Here is a 22,681-nt window from a genome sequence, read left to right as displayed (position 1 = left end):
CAACATCGGTGAATCAAATGTTCTCTGCAAATCAATTGCTGGGCATTTGCCTGAATTATGTGCATTTTCAATAGTGAAGTACTTTAGAACGAATACCATGCTCCATATTAACAATAAAATACAAGCCAATACAACTACTACTAACAAATAACCACAGCACCAAGCTGTATGAAGCCAACACAGCTACTGACGCCCCTCCTACATCCTAATCTTTTCAGATCCTCCCTCTTTATACCCTCCAAAGTAGTTCCCATTTCTTTTAAATCTTTCTATATGACATCCTCCCACCCAAAACAAGGATGACCTACTTTCCATTTAGCCCTAGACAGTTGGCCAAAAAAGGCCATCTTCAGTGATCTGTCATCCTTCATCTACAGAACATACCCTAACCATCTCAACCTTTCTTTCATTATAGCCCTAAAAATCAGGATTGAACCATACTTTTTATACAGTTTACTGCTTGAAATATGATCAGTCAGCTGGGTATCCAGAACAATCCATATTTCGAACCTATAATAGCACCCTGAACTTGCAAAACTCTAAAACTTCATTCATCTTGCTCAAAATTTTTTCTAGGATGCTTAGATCATCAGCATAATCCAAGTCCAGGAGAGTTTTTTCGACAATATTTGATTCTGTGGTCTCCCATTGCCTTCCTGTGCTCATTCAGAGTAAGTCCATCAAAATGATCCTTGTAAAGGGGGATAAAACAAAACCCTACTCAACTCCTGATTGAATGCAAAACCAGCTGCTAACCTGATTTCCTTTAACTGCAGCAGAATTATTGGTGTACGTAGAACTAATTACTTTAATGTATTTGTCTGGTATACCATATAAGGATAATCCCTTTGCTAAAGCTCTTTTATCAACAGAACCAAATACTTGCTCATAATCTGTAAAACTGAGGACCAAAGTGTTTGACTAAGGCACTTCTTAATTATTAACCTAAGAGTAAAAATTTGACCAACACATCCTCTACCTTTCCTGAAACTGCATTGTTCTTCTCTTAAAACTTTGTCTACAGTATCTCTCAGTCTATAAAGTATAATATTACTAAGTAATTTGCTACCTACAGAGACCAGATTAATGTCTCAATAATTATGATACTCTTATTCCCTTTTGTATATGGTGGTTTAATTAAGGCTTTCCTAAAATCGTTAGGTACTTCCCCTTTTTCAAAAATCATATCCATAATCTTCAATAACTTATTTCTGACCTTGGTGCCACAATATTCAAGAAATTTATTTACCACACTATCAGCACCTGGAGCCTTATTTTTCTTTTTAATCCTTTTATTACTGTCACTAAATTTTCCTCACCAAACAAATATTGCTTCACATCCAAGGTATCACAAACTTTTTTCATTTTCCTCTATATCTTTCACTGCAACTGTATCTTGGTTTAGAACATTCTCAAAATGTTCTGCCCTTATCAAATCTTTCCGTATCACTATTTGTTGCCCTCTTCCTATCTTTCACTGGGAAATTTCTAGATTGACAAAATACCAGTACAATATTTTATTATTATGCTGTCTAGTTATATCTTCCAGATCCTTGGCAATTTTATCCATTACCTCCACTTCACACCTCCTTAGTTCATATTTTGATGTTTTCTCCACTTTCTTTACATTCCTTTTGTTTTCATATGATCTATCACTCAGGTAATTCTTGTACAAGCCCCTGCTCATCTCAATTAAACTTAAAGCTTTTTCACTAATGCTCCTAGCTGTGGTCCTAACTTTCTTCCCCAGTACACCATCAGCAACTTCACAAACTGTTTTCCAAAAGTTATCCCATCCAACCCCAACATTGTCAAATTTTAAATTCTCCAGTTTAATATTCAATTGTTTCTGGAGAGTTTCTCCCAAATCTTCATCCTGGATTCTATCAACATCATAACTTCCTGGGAGGTAGTTAGCCTTCCAAAATTTCAGCTTTAAATAAACCCTAGAAACTACTGTATGGTCATCTTTAGTTTTAACATTAATAACAGCACTCCTATATACCCTAGTATATTGTATTGATCCTGCCAGTCTTTGGTTTACTGTAACATAATCTATAAGGTTTGCTGTCTTACCATCACATGAGTACTATGTCAACTTAAGGGCTATTTTTATGACCAAACACCATATTAGTAACTAGATTGTTATACCTACAAAATTACAAAAGTCCTGTAGCCATTACTGTTTTCTTTTCCTACACTAAATCTACATAGGCAAGGATACCATCTACCTCAATTTCTACCAGCCTGGGCATTGAAATCTCCTAGTACAAACCAACACCTGTTCCATAACAATGCTCCATACAAGGGATAATATATTATCCCTTGGAATCTAACAGTGGTTCAAAACACTCCCAACTGCAATCCCACTAGTGCTTTAGAGCCAATACCATGTTCCATATATTATCCATTAGAATCCAACAGTGGTTCAAAACTCTCCCCATTCCCAAATTTCCAAGGTACTGATATGTCTGCATTTGTCAGCACATTGGACAATTTTGTCAGTACACATACCCCCTCAAAACTCAAAACCCAAGCTGCACCCCTAAACCTAAGGAGCTTCTTTAGCCAAAATGTTGTTATTTCTTTTAGTAGTGAAGCCTTCATGTCAGCAGCTGATAGAGCTTGGTGCAGCAAATAATGGCATGCAGTTTGGAACACACTGAATGAGCAAAATCACCATCTTTATTGGCCAGTGTCAACAGGATCCATCCTTATTACTGAGAAGGGTAAATCAAGAAATTACTGGAAAATGAAGTATCTAGGAGGACTAGAGAGCAGCATTTCAAGTATGTCTACAAATAACTGTTCAAAAGAAGCAGTTATTATGATTGGAACAAAGTAGAGTATTGCACAGCAGTTTTGCTCTTGTCTAAGAATTCATATAAGATATCTATTCAAAAATGCCTGACTTATGATCATTTGCATCAGAAGAGTCATTTAAGTAAAAAGAGTAGAACAAACATACTTCAGATAAAGTGCACTCATGCTCCAAAGGACATGGTCAGGCTTTAGGTGCCAGGTGACCTTACAGATGGTTTTCTTGGAAACAATACAAGCAGCCAGGGAAGAAGCTCACCAACTCAGCTTCATATCTTTGATTTAGGGTTGAATCATGAGCCATGACCCAAGGCTCACAACATGCATACTATGCAGCATTTGGGATTGTAGACAAAGAGATTAAATTGTCAAGTTTAGAGGATAGGAAAGAACTATGCTTTGTAAAAAGGTAGATTAAAGTTATAGCCTCTAGGCAAGTTTGCCTGTAAACATTCAAAGCTGAAGACATAATTCTGCCTTAGAGTTGATATAATGGACACAACCTTTTCAGACCACCTAGAAATGCTGTTCTGACATGGTCTGCTTAAATGGACAGCAACATTTTTAAATAGCAAAGTGTACAGCCAATTTCAGCCCATTACACACCAATTGCGAGTGTATTATATCCTCTGATAGGCTATACTTACCATTTGAAAAATACTAAATAAGAACTAAAGCTGTTTTTTCTTGGAATGGGCAACATAGGGTTCAATTCTACACCAACCATACCAAGACTGGAGATTTATTCAAGAGAAGTTACACTGAAGAATTATGACAATAATTAAGTCTTGACCAAATCAATGAATGTCCTGGTTACTATACGTGTAGTACTGGCTTACTTAAAATTACCTTAAATTGCTTGTCTAACAAGATAAGGAGGTGATGATTCTGTGAAAAATTTTGCTGGTGGTGAGACATGACTGTGGTCTGGCATCCCAGGTTAGTCTATACTCTGCATTGACCTAGTCCTGATCAACTCCTTTCTTGATTGCATTTGTGGTTTGGAACTGGATGGTGGTATTGAAGAGGCTGTTCAAGCAAGTTTTAGATGGTATGATGGACATTTTAAATTGACCCAGCTATTAAAGAGTGGATTAACAAGCCAATTACTCAGTATCATACCCTAGACCTCAGCCTAGCCCAGCATAAACAAAATATAGCTTGTCACACAATGGTGAAAAAGCCCTACAAATAAATAATCTTATACTCTTTTGTGAAAAGCTTCAGAGAACTGCTTCCATCGTTGCACTTTTCTAACTTCGTATGAATTTGCCAGTTCTTCATAAGGGTCTTCCATCATAAACTGATCTGATCTGAGAGATAGAGTCTCCTCTTGACATCAATGCCAGTTGAGACTTCTTTCAATATGACTAGTTTCCTTTCTTTTTGGCACTTCACCATTAGCTACAGCTACTTTCAATATATCAATTATTATTTCATCTCAGCTTCAAACTAAAAAGAACAAATAATCTTCCTTTATAGCAGGTTTTTTTTTTATATCACTCATCAAGTGCCTAGATCAATATTAAAACACTCAGTCAAATAGAGTCCACATACAAATCAATCCCTATTACATCACTGTCAATATAGCATTTACAATATTATCAAAATCATATAAAATCTTTTTCTCTACCACTTTCACAAATAAACTTAATAAACAAGCCTATCATCCTATACTTCAAAGATTCATCATCAATCAAAATTCCTAATGCAAGCCCCACTGAAAGCTCTCCTAGATTTTCCTCTTTACACAACATTCTCATTTCTTTTCTTAAATTTTCATATTCTTTACAATCAACAACATAATGGAAAATACTCTCTATCTCACTACAATTATCACACTGAGGACTATCGGCTTTGCCTATGATAAACAGCCTATGCTTAATGCCTACATGGGTTGACCGAAAACGGAACATTAAGCAACCATATTTTCTTTTCAATCTACTGTAATTTTTCATATCAAAACCAGGTTTCTTTTTCTGGGTAAGAGCTATATTACTACTATCATCCCTCATTTCCTCAAAATGTTTTTGGTAAATACTTTTAACCATCTCTCTAACCTGTTTATATGGTTCTGTTGGAGGTGTATGAAGCAACTTTTGTGCTGCCTGTTTGGCATATTTATCTAATTTATATATCATATTTAAATAACCATGTCACTGAAAAAATTCTATGTCAGAGTTTTAGCTAAACTGCTAGCTATCGGTAAATATGAAAGCGGTAGTGCCGCATATGGCAAAATTATTTAAATTAATTTAGGGCTACTTGTCCAGAAAATATGGGGACGAAAACGGACCAACGTGGTAAAATTGAAAAATAAAATTTTGCCCAGGATTATTTTCAGATTTATTGGTAGTACAAACTTTAATCTGAGTAAAGCATTTAGAATAATTGGATTAGAGGTTATTAATGAATTCCCACCCTTTAATGGGGGTTTCCCCAGAGGGAAGTAGCACATTGGGTACTAGCCATCCACAACAGACAAACCATATAACCGAAACAGGGTCAACACCAGCACAAATAGGATTCTCATCTCCACAAACATCATTCTCACCTCCACACATAGCATACTCACCACCTCACACCCAGGCATTTCCAGTATACTCTGGACAGCCCCATCACCCACCTAAAAATTTTCACTTACAATACCCTCAGTCAACATATCAGGAAACACAAGGGCCCCACACAGTTTACTATGCACCCCTGCCATATACAAGCCATCAAGGTCATTTATATCAAACCCAGAATTTACAATTTGTACCTTCAGTGAGTGTCCATAATAGATTTTCAGGGTTGTCAGTTATTATCCTCCCCTCCCCCAAGAAGAAGAGGAGGACATCACAAATGTCGTAAATCCCATGGAGGCTGAAGGGATTAGTAAAGTACTAAAAAGAAATGGTAAGAGAAGTGGATCACCTCTTGAGCAAGAAACCTCTAAAACTGTTAAACCTCCTATAGTGGAAAGATTTTTACAGAAATCCAATACAAGGAATAATAGAATAGAGTCAACTACTGATTTTGTAAGCAGTGAATCAGTGGCTAATCTAACAGTGGTTTTCACATCACAGGTAAAACTTCCATCAGACAGAGCAATCACTCTAGAGCTAAAGAAAATTCTTCAAACAGAAAAGTTTGACTTTTACTCAAACTATGATAGGAGTAGGCTAAATGTATATGTCCAATCACAAACTGCATTGGATACTTTAATGAAAATAAAGAAGTTCAACAATGTTGAAGTAGCACCTGAAGAGAAAAGACAGGTCAGCTATGGTGTAATCAAGCAAATAGCAGTAGATTACACAAAGGAAGAACTACTGATAACAGACCTCAGGGCAGAAACTAATATTGAGATTAAGGAACTAAAGAGGTTGAAAAGATACAATCGAGAGACCAAAAAATTAGAGGATAGCCTGAGTATTTGTGTTGCATTTGAGAGCAACTCTCTACCTCAGAGCATTTGGCTTTATGGAAGAAGAAGGAATATTGAGAGGTACAACCGACCAATAATACAGTGCTTTAAGTGTCAAAAGTATGGCCATACTGAAGAAAAATGTAGGTCACCACATGCGGTATGCTTGAGATGTGCAAACAAACATGCTTATAAAGAATGTCCCTTAAAATTAGAAACAAAAGAGTCTGGAAAATACAAAAAGTATGTCTGTGCTAACTGTGCGAAAAACCATTCAACAACATCTGGTAGCTGCCCAGCCCGCCAACAAAACCGTGAAATCATAAAAATTTCAGTTTCCCAAAATTTACCAATGAACAGAGCAGCCAAGGCATACCAAAGTTATGCAGATGCACTGAATAAGAAGACTGTGAAAGAGCAAGCCCTCCTCGAACCTAAAAAGACCCTTCAACAGCTAGTGTTATTTGTATCCAAAGTGCCAGAAGTGATAGAAATCAAGGAATTAGAAATGAAAGATAGGATTGTGAAGTTATGTCATCTTATGCACTCACTGTTCAAAGTTGATATCAATGTTGAAGAAGTTTGGAATCTAGCAAATAAATCAGAATGAAAGTGTTGTCTTTTAACATCCAATCTATTCTGAAAGGGAAAAAGGATTTACTAGATTGCTATTTAGAAAAAGAAAAAATTGATGCTGGGTGCTTTCAAGAAACATGGCTACAGCCCCAGCATTCATGTAGACTTAGAAATTATAAAGTAATAAGAAAAGATAGAGCAGGACAGTCAAGAGGAGGAATATTGATTTGTATTAAAAAGCCTTTAATGTTTCAAAAACTAGATATTGAAGAAATTGCAAGTTCTAAAATTGAGATGGTAGCTTGCCGAGTATTCCTGGGCAAGAAGGATACAGTAGTTATTGTTAATGTATATAACCCTGATGGAAATGAACCACAAACAGAGGACATATTTAATAAAGTGAAAAAAGAGATTAAAGACAAAGAGCCTTTTATAATTACTGGTGACTTTAATGCCCATTCAGATGCCTGGTGTTTATGTGGATCTCATAATCGTAGTGGTATAGGTATCCTAAATGCTCTGGATAAAAATGATGATATTGGCCTAGTGACCCCACTTGGACTCCAAACAAGAAGAAATCCAATTACAGGAGTATACTCTACCATCGATCTGGCATTCTCAGCAGTAGCAATAATCAATCAACTAAATGTTAGCTTAACTTCTGAACCAACTTTAACCAGTGATCATGCGCCAGTGATAATTGAATATAAAGAATCTGTACCTAGAAATCAAACCCCACTAACACACCCTACCTTTAAATTGAAGAAAGTTAACTGGAATTACTTCCAGGAAGAACTTACAAATATAAGTCTTGAAGAAGAACTGGCAGCAGTAACAACTACAGAGAAGAAAATTGAGAGATTACAGGATCTACTGCTGGAAGTGGCTAAGAAGACTATCCCTTTCAAGATACTGGGCAACAAGACTAGAAATGAACCAGTATGGTGAAATGAAGTGTGCAGCCTAAGTAAAAAGAAACTCAACCAAGCTTCTAACAAATACAACAAGATTCTGACAATCGAAAATTATAGAAATAAAATATTGGCCCAGGCAAAATTTAGAAAAACAATAAAAGAAGCTAAAGAAGAATCTTGGAAGCAATTTGTTGAGAATCTCAGCTTCAGAGATCCATTTGGAAAAGTGTACAGCTTCATTAGAAAGATGAATAGGAGAGAATTTTACCATCATCCACAGGGGCCAACAACCTTCCAAGGACAGGTGTGTTTTTCTGTATTTGTATACCATGAGGAAAAAGATGTTTAAAGCAATAAAAGATTTGTGTAGTGTTCAAATATTTATTACAGAGTCGATATCTGTTCTACGACAAAACTCGATAGCAAAACCGAGCACATTTAGTCCTGTATTATTTGTAAATTATTCTTGCCACCCCTTCGGAAAATTTTTTTTTACTGCTTGGGGTGGCTGTTGATGCTAATGCTGCAAAACCTTACAAAAAGTGCGGGGTGCTGAGGCGGCGATAGCCCCTTTTATATACCAAATATTTTCTGTTTGTTTTAAATTTTACTGTCGCTACTTACTTTCAGTTAATTCCGCTACTTAATTTCAGCCTTTCAACTATGCTGAACAAAATACTACTACTACTACTAACAACTCATTACAACACCAAGCCGCATGAGGTCGACACACCTACGCACACTCCTCCTTCATCCCAATCTATTCGAAGCCTCTCTGTTTACACCCTCTCAGGAAGTTGACATTTCCTTTAAAGCTTTCTGCATGACACCTTCCTACCCCAACCACAGACAACCTGCTTTTTGTTTAGCCCTAAACTATTGGCAATCTTCGGGGAAATCTTTGGTAATCCGTCATCCTTCTTCTGCAAAGCATGTCCTAGCCATCTCAACCTTTCTCTTATTACAGCCCTAGAAAGTGGGATACTGTTTTAAACTGTTGATTAGACAATTTTGGAAAAAATTCTAGTTGTGAATTCTTTAAAGAATTTTTTTGCATAGGCCACGATTCCGCCTAAAAAATAACCTACTCCTTAGCATACATTCATTTGAAGAAAGGTTTTTTTTTTTTTAGCTTAAGTGCAGATCCTTTTTAAGATTAAATATAAAAAAAAAATCAATTTTTTTTACGGAAAGTAAGGAGCGACATTAAAACTTAAAACGAACATAAATATTTCCGTATATGAAAGGGACTGACCCCTCCTCAGCGCCTCGCTCTTTGAGCTAAAGTTTGACTCTTTATCACAACTCCACTTTTTTGAAAAAATAAAAAACTTTTAATGTTTCCCCTTACTTTCCGTTGATAAAAACTTGTTTTTCTCTATTTAATTTCTGAATGTTTTTCAATTAATGCAGGTTTTGATTTTGGTTCACGGTACATGAAGAATTAAAACCAAATTTTCATAAAAAATTTGCTTTTTTTGGCTGAATAGCTGTCTCAAAGTTTTGATCGGACAACTCTGGGCAAAAAAGGGACGGGGGAGGGGGCCTAATTGCCCTCCAATTTTTTTGGTTACTTAAAAAGTCCACTAGAGCTTTTAATTTTATTTCAAGAACGCACTTGAATGAGGCGTTAACCCTACTCATCCATACAATCACACAGGTCAAACAGCATAGCCATACACAATCAACCATGAAGAATAATTCATGGACAGGCAGTCTCGTCGTAACTAAGTGTAAGTCGTCATTTACCAAATAATAAAAAAAAAAATAAAAAAACAATTAATTCAGAGGCAACAACCCAACACAAGGGCTAATTAAGAGAATACACACTTGCCTATAGGGTATCGGCACTTTAAATTCCCTATACCCAGGCATGTGGCGTGACTACCAAAATTACCTATGTATCACCCCCAAAATATATGCCTATGAAAAAACAAATGTAGAACAACCAAGTAACACCAAAACAAGCTTATCATACCTTAGTTCTGGCCCTCGTATATTTATGTTACGAATCCACGATCTATATTAACACTAAAAGTATTAAAAAAATTTCGCTATATCAAATTAATCTCTATTGATGTAAATGTGACTTAGATAAAAATCAAGAAAATTAATGCAAAATAAGACCATTTGAGAATACAATATATGCAAAATCCTCCGGAAATCCACTGTCAAAAATTAGGAATACGCCAAACTCAGTAACAAAGAAAATCAAAATCAACCAAAGATTTCGCTAGGTATTTTAAGATAATTCTTTCGGTATTTATTTAAAATTTCATTGTAATGAAAACTATATTTTTTAAATCACCAAGTTTAATTATTTGCAGAAAAACCTCTTAAAATAATTATACGTAACCTACAAATTAACTTTCGCAATAAACCCCTATATTTATAAGTTTTTATTGCGCATATGAGGGGGTTCGTCCCTTCGTCAATAATGAATTACAAAGGCCGTTTAATTAGAACAAATAGCTCTTTTGAAATCACTAAAAATACTTTAGCTTAAAGAGCAAGCTATTGAGGTGGGGACGAATCCCCTCATATACATTATAATTTCTCTTTGTTTTAAGTTTTAATGTTACTCCTTACTTTCAGTTGAAAAAAACTTGTATTTTCATGTTTTTTGAAAAACTTTTAGCGGGTGTTTCCCCCTTTTTTCGAAAATAATGTAAATTTTCTCAGGCTCGTAACTTTCGATGGGTAAGACCAAATTTGATAAGACTTATACATTTAAAATCAGCATAGAAATCTGATTCATTTGATGTATATTGGTATCAAAATTCCGTTTTTTAGAGTTTCGATTACTATTGAGCCGGCTCACTCCTTACTTTTTCTGGGAATCCCCCAATGAAAAATTTCTCCCACAGAAAATTTCTCCTTTGAGTTGAGATTCTTTTTCAAGTCGGCACATACAACCTTTTTTTATATAGCTAACGCACAAACTTCTTTATTTGTTTCCCACTTAAGAAAAAAAAACTTTTTCGCAGAAAGTTGTAGTCCTTTTGTCGAAAGTGATAGGAGACGAATTGATTGTTTAAACACTTTTAGAAAAGCTTAGTCCTATTAGCCAATTCATAATAAGGGAGTAATATGGAGCAACACCCCTCACTCATTAGGCTAATTTATGTTCAAATTTAGTGTTTTTCTTTACTTTCTATTGAAAATTTTTTTGTCCGGCCTCCAATTCAAATTTTAAGTTTAAATTTCCCACGCTAAAAATTTAATTAATTAATTTGACAACACAAAAATTGAACAAACTTACTTTCAGTTGCTAGCCAGCAAAAAAAATGAATTTACAATAAGATCCGTAAGCCAAAATGGTAACAGGAAACGACAAAAACAGATTATAAATTTTGTTGCATTTCAAAAACTATACTCCCCCCTGACTCTATGGATATAGACCCCTCTTACCCCCCACACTAATGAAAAAGCTAGAGCTAAGTCCCAGTTAGACTTCCCCAGACCAACCACGCTGGCCAGGATTACAATAAACTCAATCAGCAAAACATTAATTTTCAAAAGGTTGAATCGGCTGGAATAACATTAGGTTATTGCAAGTTTAACTCCACCCCCCCCCCCCCCCCAAAAAAAAAAATGACCAAGGAGAAAAGTATTTAAGTTATGAAAGGTGATCCATTACTAATATAAAGTAATTCTTATTTGGGCGTATGCATGAATTTTCCGCGTGGGTGGAAAATTTTGGGTATTAGGCTAATTTGAAAATAAATCAGCAATAGGGCTGTATCCACGATTTTTTATGGGAAGAGGTTTAAAAAAGGAATTTTTCAGGGGGGGGGGGGGTAAAGAAAACAAATAACTATTTTTTTCTATTCATTTTGTTGCGTCAGAAAACATTTCAGGGGGAAATATATTTCTTCGCTTCTAGGATCTTTATTATTATTGTTGTTATGTGTTTTCTTTTCTTTTTGAATAAATTGATTGATTGATTCACTTTTGAGATGGGATGGAAAGTTACCCAATGGAGAATTTCTATCTTTGAAAATTCTCTCCCTTACAGAGAATTCCCCAAAGAAGACATTATAAGAGATTAACTTGAAGAAAAGCATGGTAAGTTAAGTTTTAATCTATAGAATAAGACTGGTAGTATAGGCTATTCTCTAAATTGTATACATTCGCCACCAATAAAAGTTATATGGATCTCCGAGTTTTCTTCAACCTTATTGGTCATTTTAGGATTAACGTAAATAATTATAGGCTATCAATAATAGGAAAACCAAATCCAGGGAGCAGGATGAGGGGATTGCCCCCCCCCCCAAAAAAAAATGTTTTCCCAATACAAAAATATATATTAAAAATACATAAACACAGTTTTGACATGTTTCTTAAGTTTTTTTTTGCATCCTCTTCCTCCAAGAAGCCTTAAATGGTAGCAAAATTAAACTAAATAAACCCAAATTTTTGTTTGTATTCAGAGACACATGTTTGTACACCTTAAGCCAATTAATATATTAAAGCGCTTACACTGAAAATTGAAATAACGAGTTGAAAATAGAATTTTTAAGTTTAATTTGAACACCGATGACAGGTTATGGTAATAAATTGATAAGTTGAATGGACCAGAAAGATAAGAACCAAATTTTGCTTCTTATCTATGCACTGAAGTGTGTGTCAACAGATTAAAATTGAATATGCAGTTTAATGGGTTTTTCTTTTTGTTTCATGAATTAATTATACCTGCTGTGATTTGAGATCTCAAGGCATTGGTTGCGCCTTATTACTGATGACCTATAACTGATAACCAAAAAAATTCTTCTTTTCGAATCAAGAGGACAAACAACTTGGGAGGCGATAAGGGAGGAATCTAATAATGGTGTATGTACGGCAGTTTTCCTTCCTTATAGGCCCTCTCTCCAAGGTGAAATTTCGGTTGGCATAGTCAAATTGCATTTAAAATAGCAAAACACACTGATTTTTTTAAAATCAATGCGAAAAGGTATCGTAATAGTGACCAAATACCACGCAAATTGCATGGAACAGAGATATGTAGCAACAGAGAATTGAGATTCACACAAAAGGAAGGGACCGTAAAGACTAGAAAAAATATATATTTAATTTATAATAAACTCTTATTTAAAAATATCAAATATTTTGAGAACTTCATTTTAGATGCTGGAAACTAACGCTTAATACTTTTTCTCTTGTGCTATTACTTCATCCTTATACTTCTACTTGCTATTACTTTTCCTTATACTTTTACTTTAATCTTCTACTTTTACTTTTCTTTCCCGTGTACTTCTCTTAATTGTTTATAATAAAATTAAGAAGAAACAAACAAAACTAGAATCTTTTAGATGAAAGTGAAAATTAAACATTAAAATGGGCTTAAATAACCCAATAAAAGGGGGGCTGCAGCTTTTTCAAGTTTAATAGGATGCAATTCACTCTTTACTTAAAACATTCCTAAGTTAAAACCCCCAACATTCTGAATTCAAAACAACAAAAAGATTCAAGTCTTAAACAAGATGGAACGTATTTCACTATTCTATTCCATCCCATTCATATTCTGTTCCATATTCTATTCATCGCCATCCCAATACCTTATTATATCTTAGTTTATTAGTTATTTTATCATATCTCTATTCTATCCCAATAAAATAATCCCTATAATTGCTTATCTTTCTTCATTGTTCAATTATTCAAAACTGAATATTGTTCACCTTTTATTTATTTAAAATTCATATGTGGTGCTTTTGTGAATTTTTGGTGTGATGCTTCTTGGCTTGTGATTATTAGTGATACCATACGACAATTCAAAGCGGCCTCAGGTGGAATCAACAAGGTCCCTTTAAATATGGTAATTTTACTCATTAATAGTTTACCCACTGCTCTTCATCTGTGAATAAAACTTCTTCCTTCATTTAATCACTGAGAAAATAGGCAATACATGTTAAATTATTGATGGAAGACATTAATCATAAGAAGAAGAAGATAAGAGGACATTCTTAAAACGCATAATTATTCACATTCAGTTTTATAGGACTCTTTCGAGTATATTTTTCTTCCTTTAAAATTTTTTAAATGAAATAAGCGCATTCATATAATTATGAATGTAATTATTCATATTTAATTATGTTTAAAAATATTAATTATATTTAAAAAGAATATGATTATGAAAGATCAAAGTGTATCATGGCCGTTCTGACGAAAAATTAGGGAAAAAACAGCACTTACACAGTCTGACATGTTCTCTTCTTCGTCACCATCATCACCGTCTTCCAGGCCATTCTCAGCCAAAAGCTTGTTATCTGTTAAAATAGAAGCAAATTAATTGAGATGCTATTGTCTCGAAGACAAAGAAGAAAATTCCCAACATTTCAAACAAGTTCTATTTATTTCAGAAACTATTGTACATATGCAAGGTGACGAAACAAGTCAAATACCGAGTCAAATGGCCTGCAACGTCATTCTTCAGATACTAAAGATAAGTTATTTTGATGGCCTTGGGGAATATACTGTCTCCTGATTTACCTCACTGTTTCACCATGAATAGAGCAAGTTTCACATTGGCTAGTATTGTCATATCAGAAACACATATTTGTTGCCCTCCCCCCACATATATCCCTAGTAACAAAAAATGAATTTCCCTGAATTATTCTGAGAGTTAGGATGATTATTTCTTAGTAAAATAGGATGATTCTTTCTGAGTAACGATAACTCATTTCACCGTTACTCAGAAAGGGTTATCCCGTTTTAGTTTTTAATTTTGTTTTAAGGCTTGGGTTTTTTTTTATATATATTTATTAGTTTTATTCAGCACTGAGGACAGGCAAGCAGAGGTCTTGACCGAAATATTTGCAAAATTTTTCAGTTTTTTTCAATGGCTATTTATTGTCCTTGTTTTTTTCCTTTCTTCGCGATTTTATGTTTCACCTTCCCCCAAGTCAAAAGTTGAGGTTAACTTGGCCCGCCATCAACCACTAAAACGTTCAACTCAACCCTCAATCGGTTCCAGAGAAAATACAGATATATTATTTTCATAGCCTGGGAATTCAATATTTCTTGGGTTTACAATGCTACTTCCTCGGGAATAGATCGTCGTCTCATGGGTGTTCATTTGGCCAAAATTTTAAACAAATTGGAGAAAAAAAATCTTTAGAGGCTTCCCCCCCCCCCTGCCCCAAGTACACCTGATCTCAAACGCCAGTCCTAGGATATTGCAAATTCCTTATTTTCATCACTTGACAACACACAGCGTCATTGTGCTTACCTAGCTGCTTAAACCTGAATAGATTATAGAGTCCTTAGGGCCATATAGTGCAAAAAGGTTAATATGGATTGAAGGACAAGGCTTTTAGCTCCCCTTACCCCCTAAGTACAAAATTTGATGTTGGACCGTTCCCTGAAAGCTTAACAGTTACACCTCAAACCTAAATATTGCAGTTTCACTGTATTTTTTGATAAGCTAGTTCCACATAGGGTCTTTTTATTTACCTCACAACCTGGACTTGAATATATACTACTTCCCACAGGGGTTTATAGGGCGAAAGGAGTCCCCCTCGCCTTACTGAGACATTGCAGACATGATATTTTAATAGCCTGGAAAAACATGGTAGCTTCATATTCATATCTGCCCACTCCCACAATCTAAATTTGAGATCAACTTAGATCAACCAAAGCCTTTTGAAGTTTCAACTGGATAACACAAGCCATGAGTGATAAATTGCGGGTAATTTTTTTTTTAACTCGGTTATAAGCAATGTCTTCCTATGAACGTTGTTACTTCACAATGAATAGATCCAAGTTTCACAGTATCTTAACGTGCCAAAAGTTTAAATAGATTAATCTCACAACACATACGAAAATAGATGCTTATTCTCGTTGGGGCTTGTAGTACAAAAACATTTAAATGGATCGTTGATAAAACATTTAGAGCCCCCCCCTCTCCAAAACAAATTTTTGTTAAAAATAAAAACATTTAAGTGATAAAACATTTTTAGCCCCCCCCCCCTCTCCAAAACAAAATGTTTTAGTCCCCTGGTAGACTTGAAAACTCCAAAACCCTCTAGAATTTTCAAAATGGTCTCTCAAGTCATTCGCGGGATATCCTATTTTGTTAACCTAGGTCTACGCAACGTTTTTTCAATTTACATAGAAATTTCGCTATGATTGATTTTTTTTGAAGTGCCAACATTTTAAGATGGATTTTTCTAAAAATAGGCCATTCTCAAATAGCTTTTGTCTCCTCCTTCCCCAATTTAAAATAGGTGCATAACGTAAATGCATAAAAATGAGACATTCACTTACAAGAAACACTTCAAACACCAATAAGTTAGTAAAATGTTAGTAAAAACCCAAATTTTCAAGGCCCAAATACCCCCCCCCCCCGAAAAAAACTCACAGGAAGTTTCGACTGTATCTCCCAAGTGTGATTCGACTTACCTCACTACTCAACCGTAAATAGATCTTAAGTCCCATGGGGACTGCCAGTCCAGACACATTTGGATTGGCAGAGACATCACATGCTCAGCCTCGCCACTCAACACAAGATTTGAACCCCTCTTCCCTTCCCTCATCAGTTTTAACAGAAGTTTCAACTACCTCACCTCCATTAGAATGAAAAGGTTGTTAGCTACCCTTATCATCAAATTTAGGTTATAGTTCTAAGTTCTTAATATAATTTACTCCAAGATAATTACAATGCCATAAATATATGGGTATAGTAGATGATGTAGTAATAAACGTTAATGTAGATGTAGCAGTAGCTAACACAGTTAATTATTTAAATGTAGTTAAATAGTGCATTAATAGTACATAATAGCCGTAGTTAATGCAGTTAATGAAAAAATAGTTAAAAAACGCTAATGTAGATGTGCTAGTAGATGCGGGCAATGATTGACGTTAATGAGCCACTAGTAATGTAATGTTCTGCAGGGAATTTCTAAGGAACAGTAAGTAAAACCTTCAGCTATGCATCTGAATACAACTTCAGTGCAACAAGTTTTCCGCTTTACCCAAAAACATTCATTAATTGTGGGAGGGGCTTAGACAATCGAACCTACACGGCCTGTAGACCTACGTAAATCCACGAAGGGGTAAAAAACAACACTTTTCAGGTTTTTTTTTTTTTAAACAAGAAACTAGCACTCAGCAATCTAGTATTTTTCTCTTCAAACTTCCCCCAAAAATCTCCAGATATTTATCATAAGTAAAAAGTTTAACTAGCAGATTTGCAACAGTTCCAACAAATAAAATGAGAGCTTTCAACACAAAAGTGCAGAGGGCAATTTGAATGCAGTTCATAAAACAAAAGAAAAAAAAATATTAGTTGCTGGTCTTGATTTTAATACAACATTTTTTGTCGAAAAAAAAAAATATCCAAGTCTGGGTAGGCACAACATTCTCATATCTAACTTTAAGCCTAATCATTACCCATTCAGCATCAAAGTTGATCTAAAGACAATATTTTCAAGAATATTTGAAATGCATTATATTTGATTTTATATTTCATCAGTTCTTAACTAAGCAGCTCTGGGCACTTTAAACAGTTTTGGGAATTTATTAAGCAGCTTCGGGTATTTCAGCCGAACTGGAGTGGAAAAGAAATAGAAAATCTTTGACTTTAATTTAAGATAAATTTCAAAAGTTTTTGTTTTCAAAAGCATGTAAAGAGTAAGGTGAAAACTTGAGACAAAAAGAGACTACACTTTTTATCAAGGGGGCTGCCTCAATCCCATTCTGTATACTATGTTTTATCAATGCTGGCCTGGAAGCATTTTAAAACGCAATGGCCGAAAAAAAATTCCGTTTTCATCTCGATTCTCCATTTTCCTTTCTAAGATTCTTTTTCTTTTCTTTTTTTAGGAAATATACCATTTATTGTCAAAGTCCTGTGGGCATGGTTGGTCATAAATCTTTGATGATTTTTCAGTCTCAAATTGCCTTCAAATGGCTCAGAGAACTGATAGGCTCAGAGACTCTTTGAATTACCCTCACTGTATACCTATCTACCTTAGTTCTGCCTTAGGATGGATGATAAACTTGATCATCAGGAAGTGAAAAGAGACATTTTTTATGCAATTCTGAAAAAAGTTAGCCTCTCACAGAGACTACTTTTCTTGGCTTTACTCTATTTAGCCATGGATTTCAAGTATTTAATCACTCCCACCAAGTTGATCAAATCCAAAATTAATCGAACTCCAAGATGACCAAGATGATCAAATTCAAAAGCTGATGGCCAATAGAATTTTCGGACGCTAGAGTATATATATAAAAAAAAAATTAAAACTAGACCATGTCACATAGGCTTCAGAAAAGCACTACAGTTTTTTTTTTTACGAATAAAAATTGCAACAATAAACTGAAATATCGCAACACAATTTACTGAAAAATTGTAATCAGTTGAAGCCGAGTCCACAGCCTACTGCTATATAGACAGGCAATTGAGAAATGAGACAGTGAATAAGTTTCCTTTATTGTTTAGAAATATCTGTGCACTGAATCCTCTTCCATTTATAATTGTAGACAAAACCCCAAAAAACTCATAGATATTTGTAAAATTTTGCCAACCTACACCTGTTTTTTTGGAAGCTTTTTTTAGTCAAGGTTGAGAGGTAAGAGCTAATCTCGAGAGAGAAGAGGAGTTCTTCTTACAAAAACATTCCCTGTTTTAAAGCATAGCCTATAAAATTCAACTATCACTGATTTGTTTCCCTTTATCAGTGTGGACAAACAGAACTTATGGAATAAATCCAAATCAACCAAGAAAATAACACTGTATTAAAAAAAAACTTACAACAGCTATTGAACTCGTATATGTCATCCAACTTGTCAGAAAAAGGTTTGCGCCAATCAGAACTTTTATCACCTTCAACGACCTAAAAATAAAACAGAGTCATGAGGTTATAGGAAGAGTAGGAACCAATTTAAAAAAAATAAATACTGTTCTAGCAGTGCTTTTTTTGAGGTCCAGTACTAATTCAACCTCTATAGACAATATGGTGAGAAAGTGGGGGAGGGGGCCAAATTCCTGTAATCACGATACAGGTTATTAGACTGAAAAGCATGTAGGAAAGTGACAGAATTTCCACATTACTCGATTTTAGAGTCAGGATTAAACCAAAATTGGTGAGGAAGGGATTTCAAAAATGGAGAGTTTTCTTTTTTAATTCACGTTAATAGCAGAAATTTAATCAGAATATGCAGTTGCTTCCACAGTAAACCCTAACAAGATGCAGAAAATAGTATTCTAGTTGTATATTTCATGAGTCTAATACCAATCTGAACTCTATATGGGAGAAAAGGTCCTTAAACTCTAGTCATTAGAAGATACCACGTCAAAAGCAATTGTCAGATCTTAACCAGTCTTTGTCACGGTCAGCACTTAATGTCCAGAGTCTTGCAACTCTGGAGTCATAATGTCCTATGGCTTTCCGGAGTCTTTGGACCAAATTCTGGAGTCATTGATTCTTGCAATCAAGGCACGTTCCAGTGTGGATCCTCAGATGTCAAGCACAGTTAATGGAAAGAGAGAAGCTAACATCTCAAGTGAACCTTTAGAGAGGCTGATCCTGATTAAATCTTTTTTGGAGGACAAGAAAAGAAAGCTCTCTAAACACTTATGGAAAGGAGGTGTTGGCTGCATAACAAACCGGATGGAAAGTAAGATCTAGACTCATTGTTGTGTCTTTCTACAATCTGAATCACATTCCAGTGCCTACTAAGAGGATAGAAGATTAAAACTTAATCTTGTCAATCAGCCTGCAAGGAGAGATGGAGAAATTCAGTAAAGCCGATGGAAAAGATAAATATACAGCCTTGCGTATCCCTCATTGATTCAATCACCTTGAGGGAATGGCTATATTCTTGTCGTCTTTAGAGGTTTATTTTTGGACAGTCAGCTATGATTGAACAGCCAATACGATAGGACAGCCTTCGAAAATTTTTAAGGCTATGATTGGCTGTCTAGCTGCAGCTGGCCCTGCTGCTGGAAGGGTGAATAATGTTAATCAAGACGAGGCTTTCTTCATTATTTGCTGCAAGAAAAACGGTACATGAGCTTTTAGTCTTGTTCCAGAAATTGCTTTGGGTGAGTCTTCACATCTTTAAACTGACTGTTTAATAGTTTATCTATAGCCACAGGGAACCATAACAGGTATCAAAAAAGAAACTTTGCAAGCAAATCAATCCGTAAGGCAATATTCAGTGCATCCGTTTTATTACTACGTCGTGAAATCTATTTCTACAGCAGACGAAAAAATATGGAACAGAATAAATAGTTTCTTAGAGTGAGACATAGTCACATGTGTTGTGCCATAACTGTGACCCTTGGGTGGCAGTTTCTTATATACTTTTACAAAGGCTTGCTAAAGGATTTCTTGTTTCATCTATGTTCATGAAAACTAAAATATAATCATCCAATACACCAACAACTTTTTATAGTATTTGTTTCAGATAGAAACTCACATTTTCACATGATGTACAACTTCTGTAAATCAATGCATCATCACATTGTAACAAAATCCTATTAGTAACAGAATGACAGCAGTCTAAACTTCAACTAAACCTCTTGAATTATTTATTCATGATTCTTGAGTTATAACAATTGCTATTGTTGAAACTTTAATTTTCAATTTGACAGGCTTCCAAAGCATTTGGTGACACACAACTCCTTACACTTTTTGGTAGTAGAGCCCAGATAAAAGCATACCATTCAATTCAAACATCAATACTCTTCTGAAACTTGACAGTCACCTATTCCAAATACATGTATTTCTTACAATTGATGTGATAAAGCTCTTGATTTAGTTTCAACAATCCCATCTTGGTTTTCCTTTTTCTTTGTGTTATCTTGAACTCCTTGAATTATGCTTCTTGGACTACAGGCAATATAGAAAAATGGCAATATTAACAACATTAAATGGCAATATTGAACATGTGACTAGAATATCAAGGAGATATTTTTTGTCTGCTCCACAGTCAAATAAAAGGATTTATCCCTATTGAAATGTTATTTACATATCACAGAAAGGCAGTGTGGTCTTCGAAAAATACCTATATTGTAAATATTAAATTCAATGTCCAGTGTAGTTGATCATAACAAATCCTTACGTTTGTGTAGAGGATTTTATAACATTAACTTAGCATTGAATTTTTAGTCAAATATTATATTTCTCTTTCATTTATACTAGAAAATAGTATAACTTTAAGGGTTAAAAGCGGAATCTCCAAATTACGAATTACTATCACAATTACAAAATATTTGTGCTAAACAAAACTGAAAGAAAATGATTCAATAATGAATTCCAAGTTCAATATAGGCTACCTTACTAAAATGTGCAAAATTACACACATTTCTTTTGAGCTAAAACGGTAAATTAACCACCTTTTTAAATCATTGTTTAAAGAATAAATAAGTTTGGGAATCCCAAACTAAAATTTTGGAGAAAGAAGATGTAGTAATAGGTGATGTTGCTTTCTTTTGTTTATTTGCTTGTCTTGTTTTTGCTTATATACTTTATTTATAGGTGCCTGGGTTTAATAAAAGTATAGTCTCAAAAACATTAAACACTAGAGCCAGCTGAAGGACTCAACAGTCGCCACTCCCTTGATTCAGTCATTCAAACAACATCTTGACAAGAAATGGGTGTAAAAGCAATGGCAGTTTAACTAAGACCAACTAGCTCAAAAGCACTACAGGTCTGAAGAATCTTACAGTTCTTAAATGGATTAAAATTAGGCAAAATAAAGAGGAAATGGGCATATTTCGAAAAGGTACCTATTGACAATCCTGGATTTTTTGGTTCAATAAACTTTATAAAGCTTACATCATTTGGTATCAATAAATGAATAATACAATTTTTTACAGCTGATCTGCCTATCCAGTTGCCTAGTGTAACACTGGTAGGAGGGTCGATCTTCCAACTAAAAAATAAAACTGCAAGATTTTGGAAATTAGATCAATGAACTAATTTTTTGTACCTAGATTAGAAATGCGAGAGTATTTCACAAAGTTTGACAGAAGTCCAGCTGAGATTAGAATATCATCAGCAAAACAAATAACTGAAATATTAACAGCATTAAGAATTAATGTTGAATAAAGGTTTTAATTAAGTTTAAGAAGGTTTTAATTAAGTTTAAGAATTAAGGTTTTATGAAATGCAATCTGTGAGGATGAAGATCAAGCTAAACGTATGTTTACTGAGATATGCATGAATTGACTAAATTTACCAGTAATACCTCATTTTTCAATTGTTACAATAAAAAAGAAAAGACATATTTTAAGGTTAATGTAAAAAATCGTGTTAACAATATTGAAATACTTAAAAATGGGAAGAAGCTTAAAGGAAGAAAGATAGCAAGCCAGGTAAACACTATGTGAGTGATGATGCCCCGTTTTTTATGAGAGAGGCAAGAAAAAAATAGATGGAAAAAATTATGTCTTATATCAAAGGGTTTCATTTCAAGTGTATCAAACACAGTTCCACCATATATTCAGTTTAAACGTCCGGGTGGCATAAAAGCAAAGCTTTACGTATGACGAGTGGGCTGAGGAACTAGCACATAAGCCTCCCCCATCCACACCTTCGAGTGGTGCTAAGAAACGAGCGACTTATTGAATGTGTTTAGTTTCCCTTTTGATTAATCATCTTCTTTTTTTCGCTTGGTTTAATCAAACAAATACAGGAATATTGATAAAGCTGAATTTGAAACGTTTTGGTTAATGTTGCTTTTTATTTGTAAGTTAATAATTTTAAATTTTTGTAAATGAGAAAATTCTTTTCAGTGAGTGGTATTGGGCTGATGTCTCTTTCAATGGTTCTGTTTTGTGTCATAAAGCTTCCATTAATACGTTTTTTAAATTGTGTGTCCACTTTGACGGAATATATTTTGTGTTTTTTTCTTTATTTATCTAGGTCTAGATAGGTCTAGAGGATTTTTTTCGCACCCTGTACTATCACATGCATTAACTTTCAAACAGTTCGTTGTACGAACTGTAGTAAGG

The 22,681-nt window shown here is 34.6% G+C and overlaps 1 protein-coding gene and 1 long non-coding RNA gene across 13 annotated transcripts in view; one reads left to right on the top strand and one right to left on the bottom strand.

Annotated features, from left to right (window-relative positions):
* LOC136028021 (uncharacterized) overlaps positions 1-22,681 on the bottom strand; it is a 100,459-nt gene that overhangs the window by 52,603 nt on the left and 25,175 nt on the right. For 2 of the 12 annotated variants that reach the window (XM_065705588.1, XM_065705576.1), the window contains exons 2-4: positions 18,473-18,554; positions 13,912-13,985; positions 4,028-4,272 (exon numbers count right to left, since the gene is read on the bottom strand). Coding sequence is in view for 11 of the 12 variants with exons in the window: in XM_065705576.1 (XP_065561648.1) it covers positions 4,028-4,120 (93 nt within the window). In the remaining variant the exon portion in view is untranslated. Of the gene's footprint in view, positions 1-4,027; positions 4,273-4,880; positions 5,035-5,581; positions 5,601-7,987; positions 8,103-12,201; positions 12,225-13,911; positions 13,986-18,472; positions 18,555-22,681 lie in introns of those variants that run through there. The other 10 variants (XM_065705583.1, XM_065705575.1, XM_065705584.1 and 7 more) reach the window with 8 other exon arrangements.
* LOC136028026 (uncharacterized) lies at positions 4,989-21,502 on the top strand. Its single transcript, XR_010617715.1, has 3 exons — positions 4,989-5,172; positions 11,679-11,787; positions 14,079-21,502. It is a non-coding gene; the product is annotated as an uncharacterized LOC136028026 (long non-coding RNA).

The sequence above is a fragment of the Artemia franciscana genome, chromosome 6 (genome assembly GCF_032884065.1).
Source record: "Artemia franciscana chromosome 6, ASM3288406v1, whole genome shotgun sequence".
Lineage (NCBI taxonomy): Eukaryota > Metazoa > Arthropoda > Branchiopoda > Anostraca > Artemiidae > Artemia > Artemia franciscana.
This window is presented reverse-complemented; position numbering and strand designations above follow the sequence as displayed.